Source organism: Somniosus microcephalus, chromosome 6, assembly GCF_052327205.1.
Source record: "Somniosus microcephalus isolate GS21.2 chromosome 6, FLI_Smic_1.0, whole genome shotgun sequence".
Lineage (NCBI taxonomy): Eukaryota > Metazoa > Chordata > Chondrichthyes > Squaliformes > Somniosidae > Somniosus > Somniosus microcephalus.
The window spans coordinates 218364474-218390785 of NC_140992.1; the positions used below are offsets into that span (position 1 = coordinate 218364474).

General features: G+C 42.3%; 1 protein-coding gene across 9 annotated transcripts in view; it reads left to right on the top strand.

The window, feature by feature from the left end:
• The window catches only part of rpgrip1l (RPGRIP1 like), a 253367-nt gene that overhangs the window by 78543 nt on the left and 148512 nt on the right, over positions 1–26312 (top strand). For all 9 annotated transcript variants that reach the window (XM_085991423.1, XM_085991424.1, XM_085991415.1 and 6 more), the window contains exons 10-13: positions 10097–10236; positions 15916–16022; positions 16275–16325; positions 16919–17098. In XM_085991423.1, coding sequence (XP_085847549.1) covers positions 10097–10236; positions 15916–16022; positions 16275–16325; positions 16919–17098 — 478 coding nt within the window. The remainder of the gene's footprint in view (positions 1–10096; positions 10237–15915; positions 16023–16274; positions 16326–16918; positions 17099–26312) is intronic.

Consider the following 26312-nt stretch of genomic DNA (forward strand, 5'->3'; position numbering starts at 1 on the left):
CGCTCAGTGAAGGTGGCGAGAGGGGTTTCCCAGGAGGCCACACTGGAGATGGGTGTCAGGCTCCAAACTTCCACAGCTGTGGTTATGCCTTCCAAAAGTTCCCCCAGACCTGAGACAACAAAGTCCTGCCACCTGCAAATAATGGCTGATCAAATAACCTATTTAATGGTAGAGCTGCAGCTAATAGTCAGTAATGTAGTTGTGCTACCGCCAGGTTTCACCGTCGTGTTTCAGAACAAGCGTGCTTCACGTCGGAAAAGGGTTAAAATCACCAAGGCCATCAAATAGGCATTATAGACACAATTTAGTGCTTGTTAAGGGCCTTAACGGCCTATCCCGCCTCTTGGAGGCGGGACGGAGACGGGACCAGTAGACACAATTTAATGAAAATTGCTTGGAGGCGGGGTTGGGCCCGCCCGCCAGTTTTTGCAATGTTAACCCCCCACATGCCTCCAATCCTGCCTCAATGGCCCGATGAAAATCGAGCCCACTATATCCTCTGTAACATTTGCATATTGATTTATCATTGGCCCACAGGCATCTGTAAGGAATACCTATTATATTCACATGTGATCACATGCTGAGTTGTCATTGGCCTGCAAGCATCTGTAAGGACTGCTATTATTTTGGAGGACCCAGGGTCCTAACTCCATCTTGTACACACGGTACTGATATGAGTAAGCACAGACCTGATGCTTCATTAAAAGAGTTTAAACTGTAATACTCTGTTGTCCTGCAATTTATTATTTTTGTACAAAGTGTGCAAAACAAGACATGGTGTCAGAACAGGGATTTGAAATGGACATCGTTGGAGCTCCCTTACCTCGAATGAATTGGGAATCTTTGAACTTACATAGAGAATGGTGCAAGTTCAAGCAACACGTGGAGTTAATGTTCTCGGGTCCGTTGAAAAGAAAAGAGGAGGAAGAAAGATGCAGCTACCTATTCCTATGGATCGGAGAAAAAGGGAGAGACATTTTTAACACATGGTCTCTCACCGCAGATGAAGCAAAGGTACTGAAAAGTTATTTTGACCGTTTTGAAGAATATGTGATGCCCAAGACAAATACGATATTCGCTAGGTACAAGTTTCAGGAGAAAGTACAAGGAGCTAGTGAGTCGTTTGAACAGTTCGTGACTGAGTTAAAACTGCTGGTAAAAGACTGTGCATATGCAGATAAAGATGAGATGGTCAGAGACCGCATCGTGTTTGGAATACATTCAGCTAAAGTGAGAGAAAAACTTTTGAATGTTGGGTCCGGGCTAACGCTGGACAAAGCTATAGACATAGCTAGATCGCACGAGATAGCCCAAGCACAGTTGAAAACCATAACCGGCGCCACGAGCAGCTCGAGTGAACAGACAGTGCACGCAGTTAATAGATACACACCAAAGAACACCGCCCAGAGAGCGTGTTTCAGAACAGAAAGAATAGCGAGAGTTCTAAAAATGGGCGACACAGACATAAAACGCTTCAAAAACTGTGGATATTGTGGAAACAACTGGCATGGAGAAAAGGAGTACTGCCCTGCCAAAGGAAGGCAATGTACTAAATGTGGTAAACGGAACCACTTTGCTAAAGTTTGCAAGACTGTTTTTGGAACAGCAGTACACACAGTGAGTGACAGCCAAATGCCAGATAGAGAGCCAAATGCAGAGGAACTGTTTATTGATTCTGTGTCACAGAAAAAACAGATTTCAGAGACTGAGCAAGCCTATGCCGATATTCAGATAGGAAAACAGGGCAAAGAGCTTAAGTTTAAACTAGACACTGGATCTCAGGTTAACGTAATTCCTCTGAGTGAGTATCACAGCTTGAAGGATGAGTGTGAGCTACAGCCCACCTCACGCAGACTGACCGGCTATGGAGGTGAGCAGCTCAATGTAAAAGGCACATGCGTGATGAAATGCAAGTACAAAGAAAGCGACATGATGTTGGACTTTTACATTATTGACACTCAAGCACCTCCAGTGCTAGGTCTAAAGGCATGTTTAGACATGGACCTCGTCAAGCTAGTGCTATCATTGACAGCACCAGTTGAGAAGCAGACAGTCATGGAGGAGTTTGCTGACGTTTTCAAAGGAATCGGACTATTCCCAGGTGAATGCACTATTCACCTTGACCCAGCAGCAACCCCTGTGGTTTGCCCACCGAGAAGGATACCCCTTGCTCTACGTAGTCGCCTGACGGAGGAGCTGCAGAGCATGGCGAATACAGAAATCATCGTCCGGGAAACAGAACCGACAGAGTGGGTCAACGCGTTAGTAGTGGTTGAGAAACCACGTACAGGCAAGCTCAGAGTCTGTCTCGACCCCAGAGATTTGAAGAAGGCTATCAAACGCCCTCACTACCCTCTACCAACGCTAGATGACATCACACCCAAGCTAGTGGGAGCACGTTACTTCAGTGTAATGGACGCACGATCAGGATACTGGACTATCAAGCTCACGGAAGAGTCATCCCATGAACACACTCGACTTCTCTCTTCAGCAACACCGGCGCACTCTATCTCAAAGCTGTCCGGGTCCTCAGTTCCACTTCATCCTTCGACTCATCCGACGCCTCAACAAAAAACTTTTCTTCTTCCTTTCCGATGTCAAGGATCGCAAGCTTCATCAACTCTTGGACACCAACGCCCCTCCGGAACCTTCTTCCCCTTCACTTTCCTCTGACCCCCCTTCTCCCAATCTCACCCCCTGCCGTGTGTTCACTATCCCCTCTGACCTTCCACTCTCTGACCCTGAACGATCAGTCCTCAGCAAAGGCCTGAGCTTCATCCCCTTACGCCCCCACCTCAATGAATTTCGAGCTCGGCACGATGCTGAGCTCTTTTTCCGCCGCCTTCGTCTCCGTGCCCACTTCTTTGGCCAGGAGTCCTCCCCCCGCACAACTGACCCTTTCTCCCGCTTGCAGAATTCCCATTCTACCTGGACCCCTCCCCCTGGCCTCTTACCCTCTCTAGATCTTTTCATCGCTAACTGCCGCCGTGACATCGGCCGTCTCCATTTCTCTGCTCCCCTCACTCACTCCAACCTACCTCCCTCTGAACTTGCAGCACTCCATTCTCTTAGATCCAACCCTGACATTGTCATTAAACCCGCTGACAAGGGTGGTGCTGTTGTTGTTTGGCGTACTGACCTCTACCTAGCGGAAGCTGAACGCCAACTCTCCGACACCTGCTCCTACCTCCACCTGGACCATGACCCCACTACCGAACATCAAACCACCGTTTCCAAGACTGTCACTGACCTCATCTCCTCTGGAGATCTTCCCCCCGCTGCCACCAACCTCATAGTTCCCCAACCCCGCACAGCCCGCTTCTACCTCCTTCCCAAGATCCACAAACAGGACTGCCCTGGTAGACCCATCGTTTCAGCCTGTTCTTGCCCTACGGAACTTATCTCTTCCTATCTTGACTCTATCTTTTCTCCCCTTGTCCAGTCTCTTCCCACCTACATCCGCGACTCTTCGGACGCCCTCCGCCACTTTAACAGTTTCCAGTTTCCTGGCCCCAACCGCTTCCTTTTCACCATGGACGTACAATCCCTCTACACCTCCATCCCCCACCCGGATGGCCTGAGGGCACTCCGCTTCTTCCTCGAACAGAGGCCCGACCAGTCCCCATCCACCACGACCCTCCTCCGCCTGGCTGAACTTGTTCTCACATTGAACAACTTCTCCTTTAACTCCACTCATTTCCTCCAAATCAAAGGTGTTGCCATGGGTACCCGCATGGGTCCTAGCTATGCCTGCCTTTTCGTGGGCTATGTGGAACAATCTTTGTTCCAGTCCTACTCGGGTCCCCTCCCTCACCTCTTTTTCCGATACATTGATGACTGTATCGGTGCCGTTTCCTGCTCTCGCCCCGAACTTGACAATTTCATTCACTTTGCCTCCAATTTCCACCCTTCCCTCACCTTCACATGGTCCATCTCTGACTCTTCCCTTCCCTTCCTCGACTTCTCCGTCTCCATCTCTGGGGATAGGTTATCGACCAATATTTACTACAAGCCCACTGACTCCCACAGCTACCTGGACTACACTTCCTCCCACCCCGCTTCCTGTAAGGACTCTATTCCATTCTCCCAGTTTCTCCGCCTCCGCCGTATCTGCTCCGACGATGCCACCTTCCACACCAGTGCTTCAGACATGTCTTCCTTTTTCCGCAACCGAGGATTCCCCTCTACCGTGGTTGACACTGCCCTCGACCGTGTCAGTTCTATCTCCCGCACCTCTGCCCTCACCCCTGCCCCTCCCTCCCGGAACCACGATAGGGTTCCCCTTGTCCTCACCTTTCACCCCACCAGCCTCCACATTCAACGGATCATCCTCCGGCATTTCCGCTACCTCCAAAGTGATCCCACCACCAAACGTATCTTCCCCTCCCCTCCCCTTTCAGCATTCCGCAGGGACCGCTCTCTCCGAGACACCCTAGTCCACTCCTCTATCACCCCAAACAGCCCTTCCCCTTCGCCTGGCACCTTCCCGTGCAAGCGGAGGAGATGTAACACCTGCCCCTATACCTCCCCCCTCCCCACTGTCCAGGGCCCCAAACACCCCTTCCAGGTGAAACAGCGATTTACTTGTACTTCTCGCAATCTAGTATACTGTATTCGCTGCTCACGATGCGGTCTCCTCTACATTGGGGAGACCAAACGCAGATTGGGTGACCGCTTTGCGGAACACCTCCGTTCAGTCCGTAAGGGTGACCCCGAGCTTCCGGTCGCCTGTCATTTCAATTCACCGCTCCATTCCCACTCGGACCTCACCGTCCTTGGCCTCTTGTACTGTTCCACGGAAGCTCAACGTAAACTCGAGGAACAGCACCTCATCTTCCGATTAGGCACTCTGCAGCCTTCCGGTCTCAATATCGAGTTCAACAATTTCAGATCATAACCTCGGCCCCTATTTCATTTTCACTTATATTTTTCCACTCCTTTCCTTTCCGCCCCCCCCCCTTTCCTTTTGTTTCTCTCTCACACCTGGCAGCTATCTTTTGCCCTGCCAGTACACTTTACACCTAATCACAGCCTATTACCATCTCGTCTAGCTTCTAATCTCTTTTACTTCTTTTGGTTCTTTTATTCTTTTGTCCGATCGCAGCCCTGCCTTCGATCTAGTTCCTTTTCTCTCCAGTTTTGAAGAAGGGTCAAACCCGAAACGTCAACTCAAATTTCTCTCCACGGATGTTGCCTGACTTGCTGAGTTTTTCCAGCATTTTCTGTTGTTATTTCGGATTTCCAACATCTGCAGTATTTTGCTATCGTCCATCTAAGCTAACAATGTTCAACACACCATTTGGATGCTATCGATTTCTGCATTTACCATTTGGTCTTAGCTCAGCTCAGGACGAATTCCAGCGGAAGATCGACGAAACCTATGAAGGCCTCGATGGAGTAGTCGCAATTGTAGACGACATCCTCATCTATGGCAGGAATAGAGAGGAACATGACAGGAACCTCCGTGCGATGCTACAAAGATCACGGGAGACAGGTATCCGGCTCAACCCCGAGAAAAGCATAATCGGATCCACCGAGATCAGTTATTTCGGGCATCGCCTCTCAACTGATGGCATTAAGCCGGATCCAGAGAAAATCTCCGCCATCAAGAAGATGGAGCCGCCGAAGAACCGCGCAGAGCTAGAGACAGTACTAGGCATGGTTAACTACTTAGCCAAGTTTGCCCCGAGCCTCTCTGAAATCAACGCACCCATGCGTCAGTTGCTCAAACAATCCAATGAGTTCCTGTGGGACAAACAACATGACACAGCATTTCAGAAAATGAAAGACCTAATCACCAGAGAACCAGGACCAGTTCTTGCCTACTTCGACCCCAACAAAGAGCTCAGACTACAAGTGGACGCGTCAAAGTACGGACTAGGTGCAGTATTACTGCAAGAAGGAAAGCCCATCGGCTACGCTTCCAGATCTCTCTCAGACAGTGAAATCAACTATGCTCAAATCGAGAAAGAGCTATATGCAATTCTGTTTGGATGTAAGCGTTTCCACCAGTACATCTATGGCCGACAAGTCATTGTGGAATCCGACCACAAGCCCCTCGAGTCAATCGTGAGGAAACCACTAGCCGCAGCCCCACCAAGGCTACAGAGAATGATCCTTCAGCTGCAGAAGTATGACTTCACAATCATTCACCATCCAGGCAAAGACATTCCTGTCGCAGACACGCTCTCCAGAAAGTCTCTTAGCTACCGGGATAGCAGCCTCAATGAAGGCATGGATGTGCAGGTGCACATGGTGTGCAACAGCTTACCTGTGAGTGACTCAAAACTGAAGGAGATCCGAGCAGGAGCAGAGAAAGATGCACAACTCACACTGCTGAGCAAAGTCATACATGAAGGATAGCCTGAGGAAAGGAGGAAATGCCCTCAGAGCATATCTGAATTCTGGAACTACAGAGACGAACTGTCATAAATCAACGGAATCATCTTCAAAGGGGAGAAAATCATCATTCCTACCAGTCTCAGAGAAGAGATGTTGACAAAAATTCATGCTGGACATATGGGCATGGAAAAATGCAAACAAAGAGCACGTGACATTATGTTTTGGCCCGGAATGTGCAAACACATTGAGGACATTGTCGGAAAATGTTCCATTTGTCTAGAACACCGCCCATCAAATGTCAAAGAGCCCATGATACCTCACCGTATCCCAGACAGGCCCTGGCAGGTCGTGGCAACGGATCTGTTCACATGGAACAACGTCAGTTGCAAGCAAGTGCATGCAAAACATGTACAGAGAGAGCAACACCAAAAGAGATACTATGACAGGTCAGCTAGACTACTGCCGCCGCTGCACAATGGAGAATCCGGCAGAATCCAGGAGCATGACTACTGGAAGCCAGCAGTCGTCATCCAGCCAGCTGACACTGAGCGATCGTATCACGTCCGCACCCCAGAAGGACAGGTGTACCGCCGCAATCGCAGGCACCTCCTGAACACCAAGGAACAACACCGTCATTCCGACGAGAGGATCAGTGCAACAGAGTGTGCTGAACAGAGCAATACACAAAACACATCATACTTACCTGAACCTAAACCTGAACCTGATTTGTTGACCGATTCAGGAGCATGCTCAGTTCCATACCACACAAGGTCGGGACGAGAGGTCAAGCCTAGAGTTATCCTTGACTTGTGAACTGTCAAAGGGTGAAGGCGGATCGCTGCTCTGAAAAAAAACTGTACATCGTTATTGAAACGTTGAGATGTTTTCAGTGCTAGTTAAATGTTGAGTTTACTTATATGTTGATGCTACTGAGAACATTATGTAGAAGAATGGTTCAAATGTAATGCATAACATTTTTCTTTTAAAAGAAAGGGGATGTAACATTTGCATATTGATTTATCATTGGCCCGCAGGCATCTGTAAGGAATACCTATTATATTCACATGTGATCACATGCTGAGTTGTCATTGGCCTGCAGGCATCTGTAAGGACTGCTATTGTTTTGGAGGACCCAGGGTCCTAACTCCATCTTGTCCACACGGTGCTGTACTGATATGAGTAAGCACAGACCTGATGCTTCATTAAAAGAGTTTAAACTGTAATACTCTGTTGTCCTGCAATTTATTATTTTTGTACAAAGTGTGCAAAACAAGACATCCTCTATTGGGAGAATCCAGAACAAGGGACATATTCTTAAAGTTAGAGTTAGGCCATTTAGGAGTGAAATCTGGAAGCATTTTATTACACAAAGTGTAGTAGAAATCTGGAACTCTCTCCCCCATAAGGCTGTGGATACTGGGCCAATTGAAATATTTTAAAGTCTAACATCAATAGATGTTTGCTAGGTAAGGCTATCAAGTGATATGGAGAAAAGGCAGGTAAATGAAGTTGAGGTACAAATCAGCCATGATCTATTAGAATGGCAGAACCGGCTTGATGGGCTAAATGGCCTACTCCTGTTCCTATGCTCCCATGTTCCTATTAATACTCCCCCAGTTATTCCCCTTCCCCTCTTTACTGCTGTCATCCAGTGACTACGCCTTCTCTTCCAGGAATGAAGGTAATGATAGTCTGGGTTGTGAGATTCTCCATAACTACCCTCCATAATGCTTCATGATCACTAAGCAGGAGGTGTGCTGTGAAACTGGACATGCCAATCATTTCCCTCGGTGATATCTGGTGGTCTGGATGCAAAAAAGCAAAACCTGACATTAGACAAATTCAAATCAGAACTGTGGGACTTTAAACTGGGGCTAGCATTTTGCTATCATACTAGCATTTGAATGCTCTACCACAAAAACGACAGGCCACTCAAACATCAATAAAAACTGAGTTGAGAAATTTATACATAATTTTTGAACTCATGCAATTTTTATACTTCTAAATGCAGTTGTAACATCACAAAGCCATTTGTTCTAAGATTGCAATGTTTTTCGATAACGTTGCAATTTCTTGCTTATTTTATATTGCACACCATTTAGTACTAAATGTAAGGATTTGTGCAGTTGAACCATTTATAGCTTTGTACCTTTTTAAAATAAGTGGAAGTATCAAAGCAAACTAAGCTCTTTTAGTTAAAAGACAATTTAACTATATTTTAAAAATAATTTCAACCTTCTATGCATAAACAAAACCATTTTCTTTGTTCTGAATCACGTACTGCTGACAGTTGGCGAAATATACCTTGTGCAGTTGCATTTTACACACCACCAGGGGAATGGTATTGTGCTCCTTTCCCACAATGCATTATGAGGGAGATAGTTTGCACTACATAATGTTTAACAACATTTTAGGTCTTGATGGAAAATGGCAAATGTGTCATATTTGTAGTCCGAATTCTGTGGATAGTTATAGCTACAAAGCTCAAGACAACCACAATAATCCAGAATGTAGTAAAAGAGAACAAAAATGGACTCTCCCGTGGGTGAGAATTTCAGTTACATGCTGAATGAAGTTCACTGTAACATAGCAGCATATAATTCAGAATACTTGCTCAAACATTTTGTTTGCAAGTAAACTTTAAAACTATGTACCCTTCTTGACTGGAGTACAGTTCTCCTTTAATTTTAATATAAAATGATTTACTTGGTTTTTGCCAGTTGAAACCACTTACACAGTTAAGAAGGGACTTATCTATGAAATGTTGCTTTCAGAGACTGACATTTTTGTGGTGCTTACTGTTGCATCTGTGTGCTCTTCTAAACCTCATTTTTCTGTTTTTCTCATGATGGAGTCTATTTTGGAGTCCAAAAGCATAATTTAATTTTCAACTTTCTTAATTGGTCTCCCTATCTCATGTTAACTGGTATCACACTGATTTTTCTCATTCAAGTAACTCATTGATGCAGGAGAGGGGATATTTTTTTTAAATTCTACTTCTTATTAATCATTCCTACTGATTAATATAACTCCTTTAAATATATATATAGTTTTGTACTTGTGCTCCCTTTGATCATTTCTAGTTTCCTATTTAACTCCTCTGTAGAAGCACCTTTTTCTTTCTAAGTGCATGCCATAAAACAGTTTCCTTTAAACAATACTCCTTGGTTTCTGCCATCTTTCTTAGTGGGACAAATGGCCACATTGTACATGCACAATAATCGTTCTATGGGCCACAACGTTTCAGGCATAACAAACACTGGTGCTTTGTGGTTTCATTTCCTTTCAACCAACAGCTGGTTTTTAGTACTACATCCTCCACAAGCCCCTAAAAAGAGATCAGGTGGGTAGTTTGGGTTATTTATATTGAGGGAATATTGGGGTTTGTATGCGGAAAGATTGGTTTTGTCCGTCCCCTGTTGCTGGATAATTTGGATCTATGTATGCCACTGGAGTATGTAGCTGAATTCCTTTCCTTGTCCTGCAGATCCAAGTGATGCCAGGTTTTTTCTGGCTATGGATCTCTAAATTAAGGCCAGTGCCTTTGCTCATCCCACAAACCCTTTCATGTGATTTAACCGCAGCCTGAGCAAGGCGCCTTGGTTTCAACAGCAGCAGACCAGCATATGTTTGCTTAATTCCTGAGACATGATGACAGCAGTCTCTGTGCCACTAAGGCTTTTTTGTTTAAATTATTATTCTCTGTGGAGGATTACTTCCAATAGTTCTTCACATGCCACATGTTTGGTTACAGTGCTTTCGACATGACCCACGAACAACAGTGGAAGTTGAAGGAACAGCAGCTGAAACTACAGATTGCACAGCTCGAGACCGCACTAAAATCCGACCTGGCTGACAAAAATGACATCTTGGACAAAATAAAACTAGAAAGAGGTATCTTGGCTTGTAAAATAAATGAAGCCTGCAGAATCTGCATTCATGAATACATACCACAATGGTGATTAAATTTCAGGGTTTTTTTTGGTTACATCTGCTTGGCATCGTAAATAATTTCAATTGCAGCAGTAATGCAAACTATATGTGAGCGGGTGATACACTATGGAATCATAGTATGCAGTCCATTATAAGAATACAAGAATAAAACTTACAATTCCTACACCAGCTAATTTCTTAGACACAAATTTGAGTGGCTCGACTTTCCTTCCATTTTTCTGCCCTCCATTTTTACAGGTAGTGATTTATGCAGTTGTATGGTTCCATGGGTGCTAGCCGCCCTGTGCAGAGGCAGTGTTAGGACCCGTGCAATTGCATGGGGCCCCCGAGCCGATCAGAGGCCCCAAGCAGATCCACTGAAAGGACACCTATGAAATGGTAATAGCTGATCCCTGATCATTTTGTCAAGTATTTTTATATGACCTATTGCAAGCATGGCTTTTCACGATCGTACGTATGTGGATTCGGACACAAGATTAAGTAGGTAGTATTTAGTATCATTGTCTATTAAAATGCATAGCGCCCCCACAAGGCAAATGCCGCTCTTGATCCTGTGGTATTTCAATCAAGTATCTATTCTTCACATGTGAGTTTAGGCAGGGAGTGTCAGCTTGCTGTTGGATTATGGTGAGGTGTGGGTCATCACAGCCCAGCCTGATGCTGTCCTTAATGGTTGTCTGCACAAATGTTATTCAGCAAGTGTGACAAGTCGCAATCAGGGACTCCGTTGACTTAACTCTCTGTCTATTTTGTAACTTGCACATTCATTCTTATATAATTACAAACCATTTAAATTTTCATCCCAAACAGCTTCTGACTGTCAGTACTTCACAACCTTTATGTAGAACCATTTCTTTATTGATAATTAAGGAGCACCAGACAGTTTGTGGCAAAAATGTTTGATGGTAAAATTGCTGGCCTCAAATTGGTAAACATTTTGAATTGTGAAAAGGGGGCCTGTGGTTTTAAAATGTATTACATATGTACTCTTTTGAATAATACAAATGATAGGTGACATTAAAAACCATATTTAATTTTCTTTTTTAAATGTTACCCGTCATTTTCACCCCAACTATGCCACTTGCTAAATTGAAAAAATTTGCACAGTTGAAAGTTAATTACAGCCAGGCAAATGGTGGCGTGGGTCTTTGTTGGCCTTTCAGTTCACGAGATGGGCATCTGCTACAAGCACAACATAAAGTGCTGGCTTATAACAGGGCAGTGCTTCATCCAATAGCCTGGTCAAGAGTTGACAGAGCTCACCAAAATTTAATTAAGTTTGAGTGATGAGCAGGCCTAGGACTAGAAATTGTGACTTTCTACAGTAGTTAGGAGTCAGCTGCACCAACTATGACAAGCTTGAGATGCCAGACTGCTCCAAAAACCTATTAGATTTAATAACATCTACCATGGTTCTTTCTCCTTAATCATTAAAAGCTTTTATGTAAAATGTATCAAATAGGTAATTCCTTCATATTGGTCATATTTTGTTTTGTTTCTTGTTAGGGGGCAGGGTCACACCAAATTGTTGGGTTAGAAGTCTTGTCTTTTTTGTGAGTTTTAGCGATCTGTTGGTGAAATGGAAATTATTTTGTTCCTTTGCATAGTCAATCCCTCACCCTGATGAACAAATTAACACAAAAAAAGCAATTAACATTTTCTATTTAATTTTACATGGCTTGTTTTGTGCATTGCAATTGGTTACAGTGATGGCACTCCTAGTGGTTCACAAGAGTACTACAGATCTGTTGATTGGTTTGCATGAATTTAATATAGTAATGAAAACAGCTACAAAGATTGGCTTCGAACTGGCAAAATTACTTGTTTGTTATCCACAGCCATTATCATGTATAAGTCTAGGCAGGACCTCTCAGCCATTTTTTACTATTTATTTTTATAAGTTGCACCCTTATTTTTAAGTGTGTTATATGAAATGATATTGGTGTAAAGTTTGAGTGTAACTCGCTCCTCTGCTCTTGGAAAGTTTAATAATAGGAATTAAATATAGATATGCTTTCTTGTAGCAATACCATTAGTCTCTAGTTTGTATCCACTTATCCCGGTTCTTTTCCAAATAAAATATGTCCTGGGAAATTATTAGGTTCATCACTGAGATTTAGGTTGTAAAATCAAAAATAATTTACTCTGTCACATAAATTGCAATTTAATTAGTGCAGATGGTAAAGTATACCAAAATATATGGTGTAAAATTAAGTTAAATTACACTCCCTTTTTTGGAAAGCTGCCATTAAATAAGGTTTGAAAGACATCCATGTTATCTTTATCCCATTTTAAAGCATATTTATTGCTATATTGGCTTTTGGAGTCTGCATAACATGGCAAAAACATCATATTGAACCCTCTATCCTGATAAAAAGATGTTGCATAAGCAAGCAATATGTGCTTAATAGTTAAAATTGAACAGAATTATATTTAAGGTATAAAGATGTCATAACAAACTATAATAGGTTAAAAATCTAACTATTCTGTAGTCCTATTTGCATAACAAAATAAAATAGGTTAAAAATCTAACTATTCTGTAGTCCTATTTGCAAATAAAATATCCACAGCCTGATAGTATGAAAATTGTAATTATTTATTATATTTTATAAAAGTTGACATTATTCTTCGTGACTAAAATGGCTCTAAAGCACATAGTCAGCTTGTATTTGTGAGACCAGAATGGAAGCAGAGCAAATTTAACATATCAGAGGACCTGTAAGCATAACAAAGTATCATAATCACTCCAACCAAAACTCAGTCCTCCAAACAGAGATTAAAAATTTAAGCTGTAGTGGATATAGTTTGTTCATTAAGAGGTAGTTAAACTGACATACATACTGAAATATCTACAAGCTTTAGCAAGCTTCTTCTTCAAGTGGTCACTTTGGACAGCGTCCTTTTTGCTTGTGTGTAATACAGATTGAGTGTCCCAAATCCGGAGTTCCAGAATCCGGACACGGGCGATTGGTGGCGGGGGTTCGGAATCCGGACATCCTGAGGGAGGCTTACCAAAAACCGTAACCTGGGCCCAGACATTTCCGGACTCGGCACGTGTTTCTGATGTCCGAAGTCCGGAAATATCGCAACCTGGGATCGGGCGTTTCCGGACTTCAGACATCAAAAACACGTCCCGAAGTCCAGAAAAAACTGGCGCAGCCTCGGTCCCAAGGTTGCCGGATTCGGGATGTTCTACCTGTACTGTAAACAGTCACCTAGTAATAGTAGTGACTTTAGCACTATCTGAACAAAAGTGAAATCAAAAACATTAAAGGAAACCATAATATTTGGCCATCAGTTTCAGAGCGTGAAAAACAATTTTTGCCCCAAAACACACACAGTATAATATTCTGACGTGAATCAGAAACGTATTAGATTTATTAACATCTACCATGGTTCTTTCTCCTCAAACGCTAAAAGTTGTGAAGTGAAATGTATCAAATAGGCAATTCCTTCATAATGGCCATTACAATACAAAATTCCTACAATTTTGGAATGTTCAGGTCTTAATAGTATGGACTAAAAAGGGTTAAGAAATGAGCATCTGTAAGATGTTAGAACTTTCCAGAATTACACTGTAAGCAAAATAATACCCTGCAGTTGTATCATGTTTTTAATTGTAGTGTCTCTGCAGAACAATTATGATATATTATTCTTTAAATAAAAAAGTCTGTAAAGGAAGTGGGTACAAAACTAAAATGCAGACTCCACAGAAATTGCACTAGATAGGAATGATACTTTTATTAACAAAATAACTGCAATTGTCATCGTTTTTTTTATATTTACAGGGATTTAAGGATTGATTAGATGAACATTTTAAATAACAGCAGATACGATATAATAACTGCTATAAAATGTATTAGTTCATATTCTAAAGCTTTAATTATTTTTATTTTTAATATGTTTAACAGATGTTAAAATTATTTTCAAGGGTATGAGTAAATTTATATACAGTTTCCCCAAATGCAGCTGTTTGTTATTTCTGTTAGTTATCTATATGGGTAGAAATTCATATGATCCCTTATTTACGCATGTAAGGGGCCTAACGCCTTTTAGGCAGCCGTCAGGGATGCCTGAAAAATGGCACGACTCAATTTTGTGGCAGATATTTTTCAGGCGTCCATGGGGCGCAGGACATTGGTCCCCGAAATTGGGCCTTGTTATGCCCGTTTTATGCCTGAAAACGGGTGTAACAAAGTCCAATTTCTACCCCATATTATCTATTCATCTGTTATTGACAAGTTGCATCAGGCATTAAGATTGGAATTAATTTGTGATCAACGTTTTCTTTAAGCTGCATGGCTGCGCAGTGCTCCAGGGAACCCGCACAGCCAGCTTGCTGGCTTTTCAATGTAAAAACCGCACATGCACGGTATTTTGAATGGCCTGCGCAGCCCCCTAAAGGGGCTGCTCAGCACCAGAAGAAATTAGAGGGAACATTGTTTGTGATTCATAAACCTGTGTAAAGTATTTTAAAATGTTTACTAAAATATCAAATAATGACTCTTTGGAATAAGATGTCTTCAATTTTAAATAAAGCATTATTTTTCTTGCTTTCATGAGGACAGAAGTCATAATGTTGGAAAACTCAATTTTTGACTTGCGCATCTGGTGAGAATGCATTGATTCCACATCAGCGAATGCCTGATTAGTGAACCAAAATCAAGGGAGCCAAGCCACTTTCCATTTGGAATCAATTAATATTTTTAGTTGGAAATTCATGCCAAGCAAATACTTCAGTGCCTAGATTATATGTTTGCCATGTTCACAGGCCACACTGCTTAAATTTGGCCATTTTGAGCACCATGGGTGGAACTTTAGGCTTCAGCATGGGTGTAAAACAGGCAATATCGGACCAGCTGCCCATTATACAACCCACCTGATTTTCCTTTCCTCTGTCTTCAATGGAAAGGAAAATCGAGCAGGCTGTATAAAGAGCGGCCAATCCAATATCGCCCATTTTACACTCCCTCTGAAGTTGAAACTTCCAGCGAATATGTTCAGAAGAATACTAATGATGGGATAGAGTCCATAATAGGGTAGATTATACATGGTCTGTGGAATGAATGTGTCATACTTTCTTATGTTCAAAAAAAATCTGCTATTTCACAAAGTAATATTTTAGTTTACCTCTTGTATGATACAAGAAGGTTTTGTAATTATGATCTCATTTTAGGTAGACTGTAAATCAAGATAACGTCATTTCACAGCCTTTCCAAAAAAAATGTTTATGACCAGGTATTAGAGGTAGAAAGTGCTTATCCCTAAAATCACTGTTGTCATTTACAGTGTCTAAGAACATTCCAATTACTTATCTTAACAAGTGGCAAATTGCTGTACAATCATGGGGGAAGATTTTTTTTCTAAATGATATTTGTAAACTTGTTTCTAAAGAACAGTTTTACTATTTTGTTACAGATAGCACACAGAGGAAATTTTCTCCCAGTATTTTAAAAGGAATTATAGAGAGCATAAATTGTTCAGGACAACAACTGTGTTTCCTGCATGTTTCTCTTGGATACACTGTTTTAACACTGTCTTTGTTACATTTTTATTTTAACACATTGTTGTCTGAGTTTGCTTTTCTATTGTTTCCATTTATTGTATGATGAATGTCAGAACAAAATGAGCGACTCTCCCAGGAGAACAAAGAACTACAGCTGCACTATCTGGAACACAAGCAACAGCTGGATGAACTAAAGGATCGTATGAAGTTCTTCACCAAAGTAAGATACTTACCTGAACTGAATTTATATGTGCCAGAATGTGACAATGGAAGGCTTGAAATGTTTTATGCATGGCGTAAGTACACCAGCTTTATGCATCGGAAAAAAGAATGTAAAAATGTGATAGCTTATTTATTCATGATATTCAAACCAAATGTCATATTTGGTGAGAATCTACTATGTCATTTTCAGTTATCCCTGTATTATTCATTTCCATTTAATAATGCCCTTTATTGACTATTTTAATTTCAGGAGAGTGATATTGATGTAGCTGAACTCAGCGAAGCACTGATGCTCATAAAGGTAATGTAAAGAAGTTGATCCCTCTTCCAATTCATGCGTGCTTTGTGGTCTAATAACAATCTGACCCTTATATGCCCTGATTGGAGAGACGACCATTTCAAGAGGCTAATTCATTGGTGAACCTTCAAGTGGCTAATGTAGCTTACTCAAACATATGAAAATGTCAGAAAGATCAGGGAGAGTAAAGTCAGTGAAGAGTAATATGAAGTTTAGACTGTGTTAATATTTCATTTTTATAACAAAGGTTAATTAATCCACACCCAGAAATATGTGCATAAATATATATATATTTATTAATAATGTTGAGAGTTTGTCTTTTGGGAGGCAAGTACTGCAGCATATTTTGGACTTTGAAGAGCAGGACAGAATTATAACCTGGTGGTGACACAAAATTACTGGGGCAAACCACAAATGCTGTTTAGCCATGAAAAGCAAAAATACACATCAACAAATCCAGCTGGAACTAACCTTTCTGTACACTATTTTGCACTTAGCCAACTATATTGTAGATTTTTGTGTTTGTAGTGAGTTGGAGAAAGCTGCACTGGAAGGGAAGGCTTTACTTCAGTCATGCACTTTTACCTTTGTTGTAGGTTCGTAAGCTTCAGAAGAATGGAAATCTTGAATTTCTGGAGAAAGTGGAGGACAACATTAATAAAGATTTGGAGTACTCTATGCGAGAGCTCCAGGCAACGCATGCAGAAACCGTTCAGGAACTTGAAAAGACAAGAAATATGTTATTTATGCAGTACAAGATTAATAAAGATTATCAGGTAATTTTCTATTTAAAAAATGCAACAGGTATCTCAAACACATTACTATTTCAGTAGGATGAAGCACATGGAAGAATACTATGAAAGGATGAGCTAGATAACTGGAAACTTGATTGGAGATATTCAAATACGGAGTGGCAGATGAGAAGAGTATGGATTTGTGAACTGACAACACAGTCAAGGAATTTGGAGAGGAAAAGAAGGTTGAAGATGGGGCAGTCTGCAAGGGCAGAGGAGTTGAGTGTTGGCTTTTTGAGGAAAAGGGTGTTGATGGCTGTTTTGAAATAATGAGGACAGGGAGCTATTTACAGTGTCAGCATGGGGACCAGGAGAGGAAGTTCAGTGGTCAGCAGTTTAGTGGCAATGGGGTCATGGGAGCAGGAAGTGGTCTCTTGGCCAAGCTGAGCTTGGCGAAGTCAGAGGAGAAATTGACTGAGAAACGAGAGAGAGATGGGGATTAAGGGCTAAGGCACAGGGATATAGGGGACAAGGGAAAGGGGGAAAGTGACTGTTCCTGATTCATATTTTGGATTTATACTGAGATTCACTGGAAAGTACATGATTTGAAAACAATTAGCATTTCTGCCAATATAATTTATTTTGTTTACAAATTTATGACATTTTATTTTGGAAAAAGCAACATTTGCTTATGTTTTGATGGCCTGTGCGCTCTTCTTAGCATATTGTTGTTCAAGGTTTTGTATATAGAATCAAGTTGATTGGCTTTAGCACAACTTTGAACTAATAACAATATTATCATGCAGTGGTGAAAAGAACAGATTTCTACTGACTGTCTTGGAAGTGATTCAGCAACTATAATGCTAAAGGATTATATTCTGAAATAAGGTAACTGAGTTCAAATACCATTACTGACTGATATTTCATTCACATGTCCCTTGACAGTGAGTTTACCAGTCTCAGCAGTCAACAGAGTCAGGAGAGAAAACTGGCCAAGCAGGGTTGTTGAAGCTCCTGATGGATTGATCCAGATGAAGTATTGACATGGTGACTATCGCGATGTCACAGATCAAACCATCCTTATCAAAGTGGGTTAGCACAGTGTAAAGACCTAAGTTGGTGAAAAATTAGAAGAAAAATTTTGCAGAATATTTTGAACAATAAATGCTTTTTTGTTAATTCCAGTTAAACACCTCTACACTTTCTTACCTCCAGACTTGACTTCTTTAACACCCCCCTTGCCGACCTCTAAAGCTTCACCCTTTACAAATTACAATTTGGTTAAATTCCACTGCCATCCGGTCCCACACTAAGTCCCATTCGCCAATTACCCTCCCATCTTTGCTAATGTTCATTGGTTCCCTATCCCAGGGAACCAATTCAAGAACCTTATTCTTATTTACCAGGCCCCACCTCTCCCCACCTCATCGCCCTGACCTCCTCCAGTCCTATATCCCAGCACATGACCTTCAGTCCTCTGACTCTGGCCCGCCATACATCCTCTTCCCCTCCGCTGTACCGTCAATGGAGGGCTTTAGCCATCTGGTGCACACGCTCGAAAACTCCCTCTCTACATCCCTTCACCTTGTTACTTCTCTCCTCAGCCTCGTGTCAGCCTTAGTTCAGTGGTACCACTCTCGCCTCTGAGTCAGAAGGTTGTGTTACCCACTCCAAAGACTTAAGCACATAATCTAGGCTGACACTTCAGTGCAGTACCGAGGGAGTGCTGCACTGTTGGAGGTGCCATTTTTCAGATTAGATGTTAACCCAAGGCCCCATCTGCCCTCTCAGGTGGATTTAAACGATCCAACAGCAGTATTCAAAGAAGAGCAGAGGATGCCTCCCAGTTTCTTGGTCAACATTTTCCCCTCAACCTACACCTGAAACAGATGATCTGGCCATTTATTTCATTGCTGTTTGTGGGACCTTGCTGTGCACAAATTAGCTGCTGCATTTCCTACATTACAACAGTGACTACACTTAAAAAGTACTTCATTGGCTGTAAAGCAGTTTAGGATGTCCTGTAGTCATGAAAGGTGCTATATAAATGCAAGTTCTTTCTTTCACATCCTTTTAAATAATGCTTTACGTCATTTACCTTAACCCTTGTCGTCAGCTTGGTGCCCTTTTCTGCTCTGTGAAGCACATTGGAGCATTTTATACATTAAATGCACTATATAGTCACAAATTGCTGTTGGATAGTTGAACTATGTCTGAATTGAAATGAATCATTGGCACTAAAATCTCTCAGTGCATTTACAAACATCTAGTTTCAGGAGAATTATTTGATTTTCAGAAATTGAATACAGTAATGTCTGTTATTATAACTGATTAAATTCATTGGGGTAGATTTTCAACTTGCCACGTGAGCATAAAACTGGTGCTGCAGATTGACCGGCCATGATAAAAATGCACAGTTTTCAAGAATGAACAGGCGGCTGATTTTGTCTTCAAGTGGACTGTAAAATAGTTATAATTTGGTTTGCACTGTTTTAAGACTTGCCTGAATCCCACATGTAAATAACACCCAATTTTCTGGTCTAACCATATTTGCATAATTATTCACAACTCCAGATGCAAACTCAGATAGGTCTAGGAATAACTCCAGTGGTAGGGGAGGAAAATTCTGTGTAAGTAAAATTTAAAGGGATAGGGACAATAGAAAGCTTCTAGAGAGCATTAAAAGGCATCTGAACCCATCAGTAACCTTTGCCAAGGCTGAAGGATCAGGGGTATAAGAAGTGGCTTACCAGATTGAAGAGTTAAGTCTGAGATTTTCCTTTCCTCAGCGGGTCCAGGGCAGGCGATGTTTGGTGGCGGGTCCCGACCCCGCTGCTGGCTCCATCCCGCTCAGGAAAATGAATTTATGTTGATGGGGCTTGTTAAGCCCGCCCAGCGCATTTCCCAGGCCAATTAGAGGAAGCGGGTCTGGTGACGTCATCCATGACGCGTCATCAGCCGGTTTCCTTAAAGGGACCATGGCCAACTTTCTTTTAACATTTGTGCTGTTAGTGTTCTACAGCATTGAAGTGCTACAAACACTGACAATGACTGCACAGAGGTGCAGGGCTGCACCCAGATTCTCCCATGACTCCCGCCATATGCTTATGGGGGGAGCCAAGAGCACACAGGGAGGTCCTCTTCCATTCTGATGGGCGGAAGACGCCTCTCCAGGAGACCAACACAGCCTGGATGCACATTGCAGAGGAGGTAGCAGGGATGTCATCAGGAGGACCTGGGTGCAGTGGTGCAAACCTTTCAATGATCTCATTAGATCACAAAACTTTACTGCAAAGCCACACTCAACCTCATCCACACTCAATCACATCCCCATCGCTCTGCCTTCCCTACCCTACTCCTGTACATCCTTATTCACACCAACTTAACTTGCACGTCCACCCATCCCTCACTCTATCTACATTATCACATCCCTATCTCAGTAGCCACCCCTCACACTCGCCCTCATCCTAGTGCCATCATACCAACTAATAGCACGCAAGGGTAGCCACTTGGGTCTTTTATCCACTGTTCATATAAAATTTCTGTTAATGTGGTGTCAAACATTGAAACCTTTATTTTCAACACTCCGTTCTTGGACAGATTTATGTGCACCTTTGGAAGTGGCTTAGTAAGTTTCAGTGAATGGTGAGACATAACGGTACCCCCGCAATGGTGGTGAGTGTGAAAGGAATGGCTTGAACATTGTAGGGATGCTTTATGGTGTTGGTGTGGAGTGGTGCCAACTTGGCGTATCATGTGGCAGCCAGGGTGTACAGCGACAAGTGAAGTAAATTTGGCCATGGTGAGGCCATCCCTGGCCTCCTGGGCAGTAATATGCTCGGGTGCTGATGCTCTCTGTCCTGTGCAGCATCATGTGATTGCGGAGAAGGTTGGTTTTGTTTTGGTGCTGCTGGTGTGCCTGGTGCTGCTGGTGTTGGGGCTGATCATGGTGGGATTCTGAGGACCAAGGTGAGAGAGTATAAAGGGCACCCATGTTGATGGAACAGATGGTAGGTGAAGTAGAGATGACAGAAGCATTCTTTCAATGGTGAGAGAGTTCTTCCAATGATGTAAGAGTGGGTGGAAAGTGGAAAGCCTGCAGAATCTGTGCTGGAAATGGACTGAGAAACAGCTTATGGCTGAGGAAAGTGATGATCTGTCAGGTGGGAGCTTTTACTGTACATTTGAAGCTGTCAAGTAATCAGCTGGAGCAATGGCCACTGAACTCCCGCCTCAGGTTGACAGCCGTGGTCCCCGAACAGCGTGGTTCCCGTGGCCATGAAGTTAAAGTGAAAAGGTAAGTTAAAAAAGCCTGTTAATGATCTGTCAACTAGATGCTAATGAGTTTAATTGGGTCGCCTGCTGCTGCCTGTCAGGTCTGCCCAGCGCTGACAGACCCGACATTGGAAAAGGTGCATTGTGGCAGGTTGACAGCGGGGTCCCATACACAAATGAAGCTCCTGTCTGATTAGGTCAGGAGCTTCAGATGCCTATCCTAGACCTGACCACAAACAGAGTGGGGCCCCAAACCAGGCAGGATTCCAGTAGAACTGAGTTCTACCAGATTTCTGAGCCTCTGCTGTCATTTGAGTGCTAAGAAGGTGAAAATCAGACCCATTATCTGGAACCATATGAGGTGTAACATGCTTTCTGATTTCTTTGAATTGAGCAATTTGTAAATTCTGAAGTACCTATCTCCAGAATGCAAACATTGCATGGTTTGCAGTGGTTTGGTTTTTATTTGGTTTATTCATCCTCAGTTAGAAAAAGAATATTTTGCATGTCCGTTAATTCAAACATTATAATGTGTTTAGACAAAAAGTAAATAAAATCCAGTTTTAGTCCTTCTCAATTGCAATTTTATAAAATTGTGAAAAAAACAGATGCCAGAAGAAAGCTGCAAAACAAATCTATTTTCCATCAAGCCAGCCTACATTTTTTCAGTGACTGATACAACAAATTGTGGGCAGAAGAAGAGCTCTAGAAGTGTGACTGCCACGTATTGTGGTGAATGTGGAAGTAATTACACTCTAAAAGTGGCAATTTGAATATTTTAAAGAGCCTTAAATATGCTGCCAATTTGATACACTCACAGATTAATGGAAAATAGATCGGCCTACTGCTTATAACTCCAAAATGCAGAAAGTCAAAGTGTTAGTTAGTTTTTGTGTACTTCATAGTGTAGCTAAATTGTTAAACATCAAGAATTGTGTCTACTTTAGGTAAACCTGAATCAGAACATTTTTTTAAGAAAGCAGTTAAGTGAAAGTACGGTAATTTTTCCCAATGAGAGAAAAATGAATGCAACATTAAATTACGAGTTGCAACTGTTGCTTTAATAATAAAATACCTGCTTTGTTATTGGACTAGATGCTATATAAAATTGCTATGTTGCAAAAAAATACAGTAATTTGATTATGTGAAAATTGTTTTGTAATAAAAGAGACTATTTGGATTTCTTTTCCTTCAGAGCTTTTGAAAAGATTATATAGACATAGTTATTAGAAACTAGGCATGTTAATAGTATCTTTTTACTTCTGCAATCAACCTGATCTTTAAGCCCTGTGAAAGGGAATGAAAACCATTTTAAGTTTATAACTATTCTTTTGATAAAATGTAATTTATTTTTGGATTCTATTTTCTCTTTAAAAAATCCCATCAGTGATTCACTATATTAAATATCATGTATATAATAGATATGATAACTGAATTCTAGCATCACTGTGAAAACAACTAATTATATATAATTTAAAAGGGTTCTTACAGAATGTGAATAATGTTTATTTATATGAATACTGAAACTCAGTAAGCCACTACTTTTCATAACAACTGTAATGAATAGGAAAATGTGCATTATGAAGGAATAAGAAACATATTTCAAATTAAATAAGGCAGTCAATTTAACTGGTGCCCAGACTAATCGTATATTATCATTTTTGAATCTAATTCTATGGAATTGTAACTTTATAAATGAAAAAGGAATCCCTACACATAAAACAGAAGTGCCACCATATGTGAAATGAAGGTTAGAGTTCCCTTTTGTTCGTTTTTGAATTAAGCAAATGGTCCATGAAGTTAGTATAGATATGTTTGCCATTTTAAAAGTGTGATCCACATTTTGAATCAATATGTGATTTTTATTTTATATATCCTGTTGAGTGAGATAATTGATTTAAAACAACAGATGTATTGTGTTTGGCTTCTGACTATTCTTATAAATTCAAACTCACAGGACAATACTCTCACGAGATACATTGCTACCAGCCTATGTTGACCAGGCTTGCATCCTGGCACTTTTAACTAGAAAACATAGTCCAATTTGTCATGACTCATCATATTCTGATACAACTCCTATGTGATTTTCCCCTCCCCTACAAACTCTTCATTTAATCCAGTTCTATAACAGTTTGATAGTCTTCCCATGGCAGTAAAATCGATCTACCAGAATTTTTTTCAACTTATCTCTGCATCAGATTGGTGCAAAAAAAGTCTTGGAAACATACATAGGTATTATCAAATACTGTAATGTACTTGTACATGTCCAGTAGCAGTAAATTGCTAGCTGCTTTCTTTAATGAGCTGGAGTAGCCTCATTCTTCAGTACAGTACATGCTACATCGTTGCTTTGTTAGTAAACAATATGGAGCATTTTATAAGCAAAGCCCATCTGTACTATTCCTATTTTAAGCCTTAAATCAGAATGATGCACATCACGGGATTCAGATTAACTGCCATAATCAACCAGTGGAAGATATATAAATACAAGGGCTCTGAATGTCCTCAGCGAAAGAAGTGAACTGGGGGCGTTATTGCGAAGATGGAGACTAGCAGGGGTGAAAAATTTGGGCAGGAACCGGATATGTTGGGTATTTGCTCCATTCCATGAGGCATTAGGGTTTCTGACATGACTGGGCGGTTATTGCAGCCGCCCCATTACAGCCTAAGTCAAAAATAGAGGCAGTTCTGGTAGGGTGATATCACCTGCTGGAATTCCCACCAGTCCCATCTCTGGTGGTTCAATGTATTCTACAACAACAAGAGACAGGTGTACAATACTTAACATTGGTGGATTTGGAGCCCCCAAAGGCCTGTTTGGGTCCTGCACTTAGGCAATTTTCTGAGTTTCATTCAAATAGTGCATCAGAAGAAACCACGGAGAAAGCGTCCTCTTTGAAAGGGCCAAATGTTTCCTTATGTTCTTCATCTTCTGCGGACCTGAACCCAAGCAGCTGCCCTCTGCCACAGATTTTCTCTTCCCACCCACCCCCCCCCCCGCCACCGCCCAACTGCTGCGCCGATAACTGTATACAAATTGCTTGGGCCCCCAGGAATTGTAAGGGATCGTGGGATTTTAGATTCAAAACTGGATATATCGGAAGATTAGAGCAAAAATGAGATATAAAGTAGACATTTGATAAATATAAGGGGATAATAAAGAATAAATCCATGATAACTTCCCTCTGTGCCTCTCTTGGCATCCTACGAAGGGCCTGTCGAGGCACTCGTCGCTGCCACCTTACGAGCAGCAACCCCAACTGTCCCATCCTACTCTCTCGCCGACCTTCCCACCCAGTGCGCCCACTGGGGGCAAATCTTGCCAATCTCCTCCTCATCCAACTCATCCCCCCCAGCACTGACCCTGTGGACGCTGGCAGTGGGGCAGCCATCACCGACCCTCTCTGCATCTCCCTCCAGAATGTCCATTCACTTGCAAACAAGGCCGTTGCCATCTATGAGCTTATCGTGGATGACTGCATCGATATCATGGCCCTGACGGAAACTTGGTTGAGGGGTGATGACACCTTACCCTTGAATGAAGCATCCCTACCTGGCTATACCTTCCACCACTTGCGCCGTGGTGGCAGTGTGGCTTTCATCACCAAATCTCACCTTGGTCTGTCCCCCTATTCCTCCGGCAGTTTCTCCTCCTTTGAGCATCTCACATTATTCCATCCCCTCACCTCTCATTTAAAATTTGCATTCTCTACCGCCCACCCAAGTACCATAAAAATTTTATTACTGAAATATCTTCAGTGCTTTCCTCCCTCAGCCTCTACACCGAACGACTTCTCATCCTCGGTGATTTCAACCTCCATCTCAATTCATCATGCTCTCTCTCCTCTGAATTCACTAGCCTCCTATTCTCACTTAATCTCTCCCTCCATGTAAACTCCCCAACCCATATTCACGGCCACCCCCTTGACCTTGCCATCTCTCACCTGGTTCCATTCTTATCTATCTAATCATAACCAGAGAATCACCTGCAACGGCTTCTCTTCCCGCTCCCGCATCATTACCTCTGGTGTCCCCCAAGGATCTATCCTTGGCCCTCTCCTATTTCTCATCTACATGTTGCCCCTTGGTAACATCATCCAAAAACACAGCGTCAGTTTCCACATGTACGCTGATGACACCCAGCTCTACCTCACTACCTCTTCTCTCAACCCCTCCATGGTGTCTAAATTGTCAGACTGCTTGTCTGACATACAGTTCTGGATGAGCAAAAATTTTCTCCAATTAAATATTGGGAAGACCGAAGCCATTGTTTTCGGTCCCCGGCACAAACTCCGTTCCCTAGCCACTGACTCCATCCCTCTCCCTAACACCTGTCTGAGGTTGAACTACACTGTTCGCAACCTTGGTGTCATATTTGACCCTGAAATGAGCTTCCGACCACATATCCGCAGCATAACAAAGACCACCTACTTCCACCTCCGTAACATCACTCATCTCCACCCTTGCCTCACCTCATCCACTGCTGAAACCCTCATCTATGCCTTTGTTACCTCTAGACATGACTAGTCCATCGCACTCCTGGCTGGTCTCCCACATTCCACCCTACGTAAATTTGAGGGCATCCAAAACTCGGCTGCTCGTGTCCGAACTTGCACCAAGTCCAATTCGCCCATCACCCCGTGCTCGCTGACCTACATTGGCTCCCAGTTAAGCAACGCCTCGATTTCAAAATTCTCATCCTTGTTTTCAAATCCCTCCATTGCCTCGCCCCTTTCTAGCCCTGTAATCTCCTTCAGCCCCACAACCCCCCGAGATATCTGCACTCCTCTAATTCCGCCTTCTTGAGCATCCCTGATTATAATCACTCAATCTTTGGTGGCCGTGCCTTCAGCTGCCTAGGCCCTAAGCTATGGAATTCGCTGCCTAAACCTCTCCGCCTTGCTACCTCTCTTTCTTCCTTTAAGACGCTCCTTAAAACTTACCTCTTTGACCAAGCTTTTGGTCACCTGCCCTAATTTAT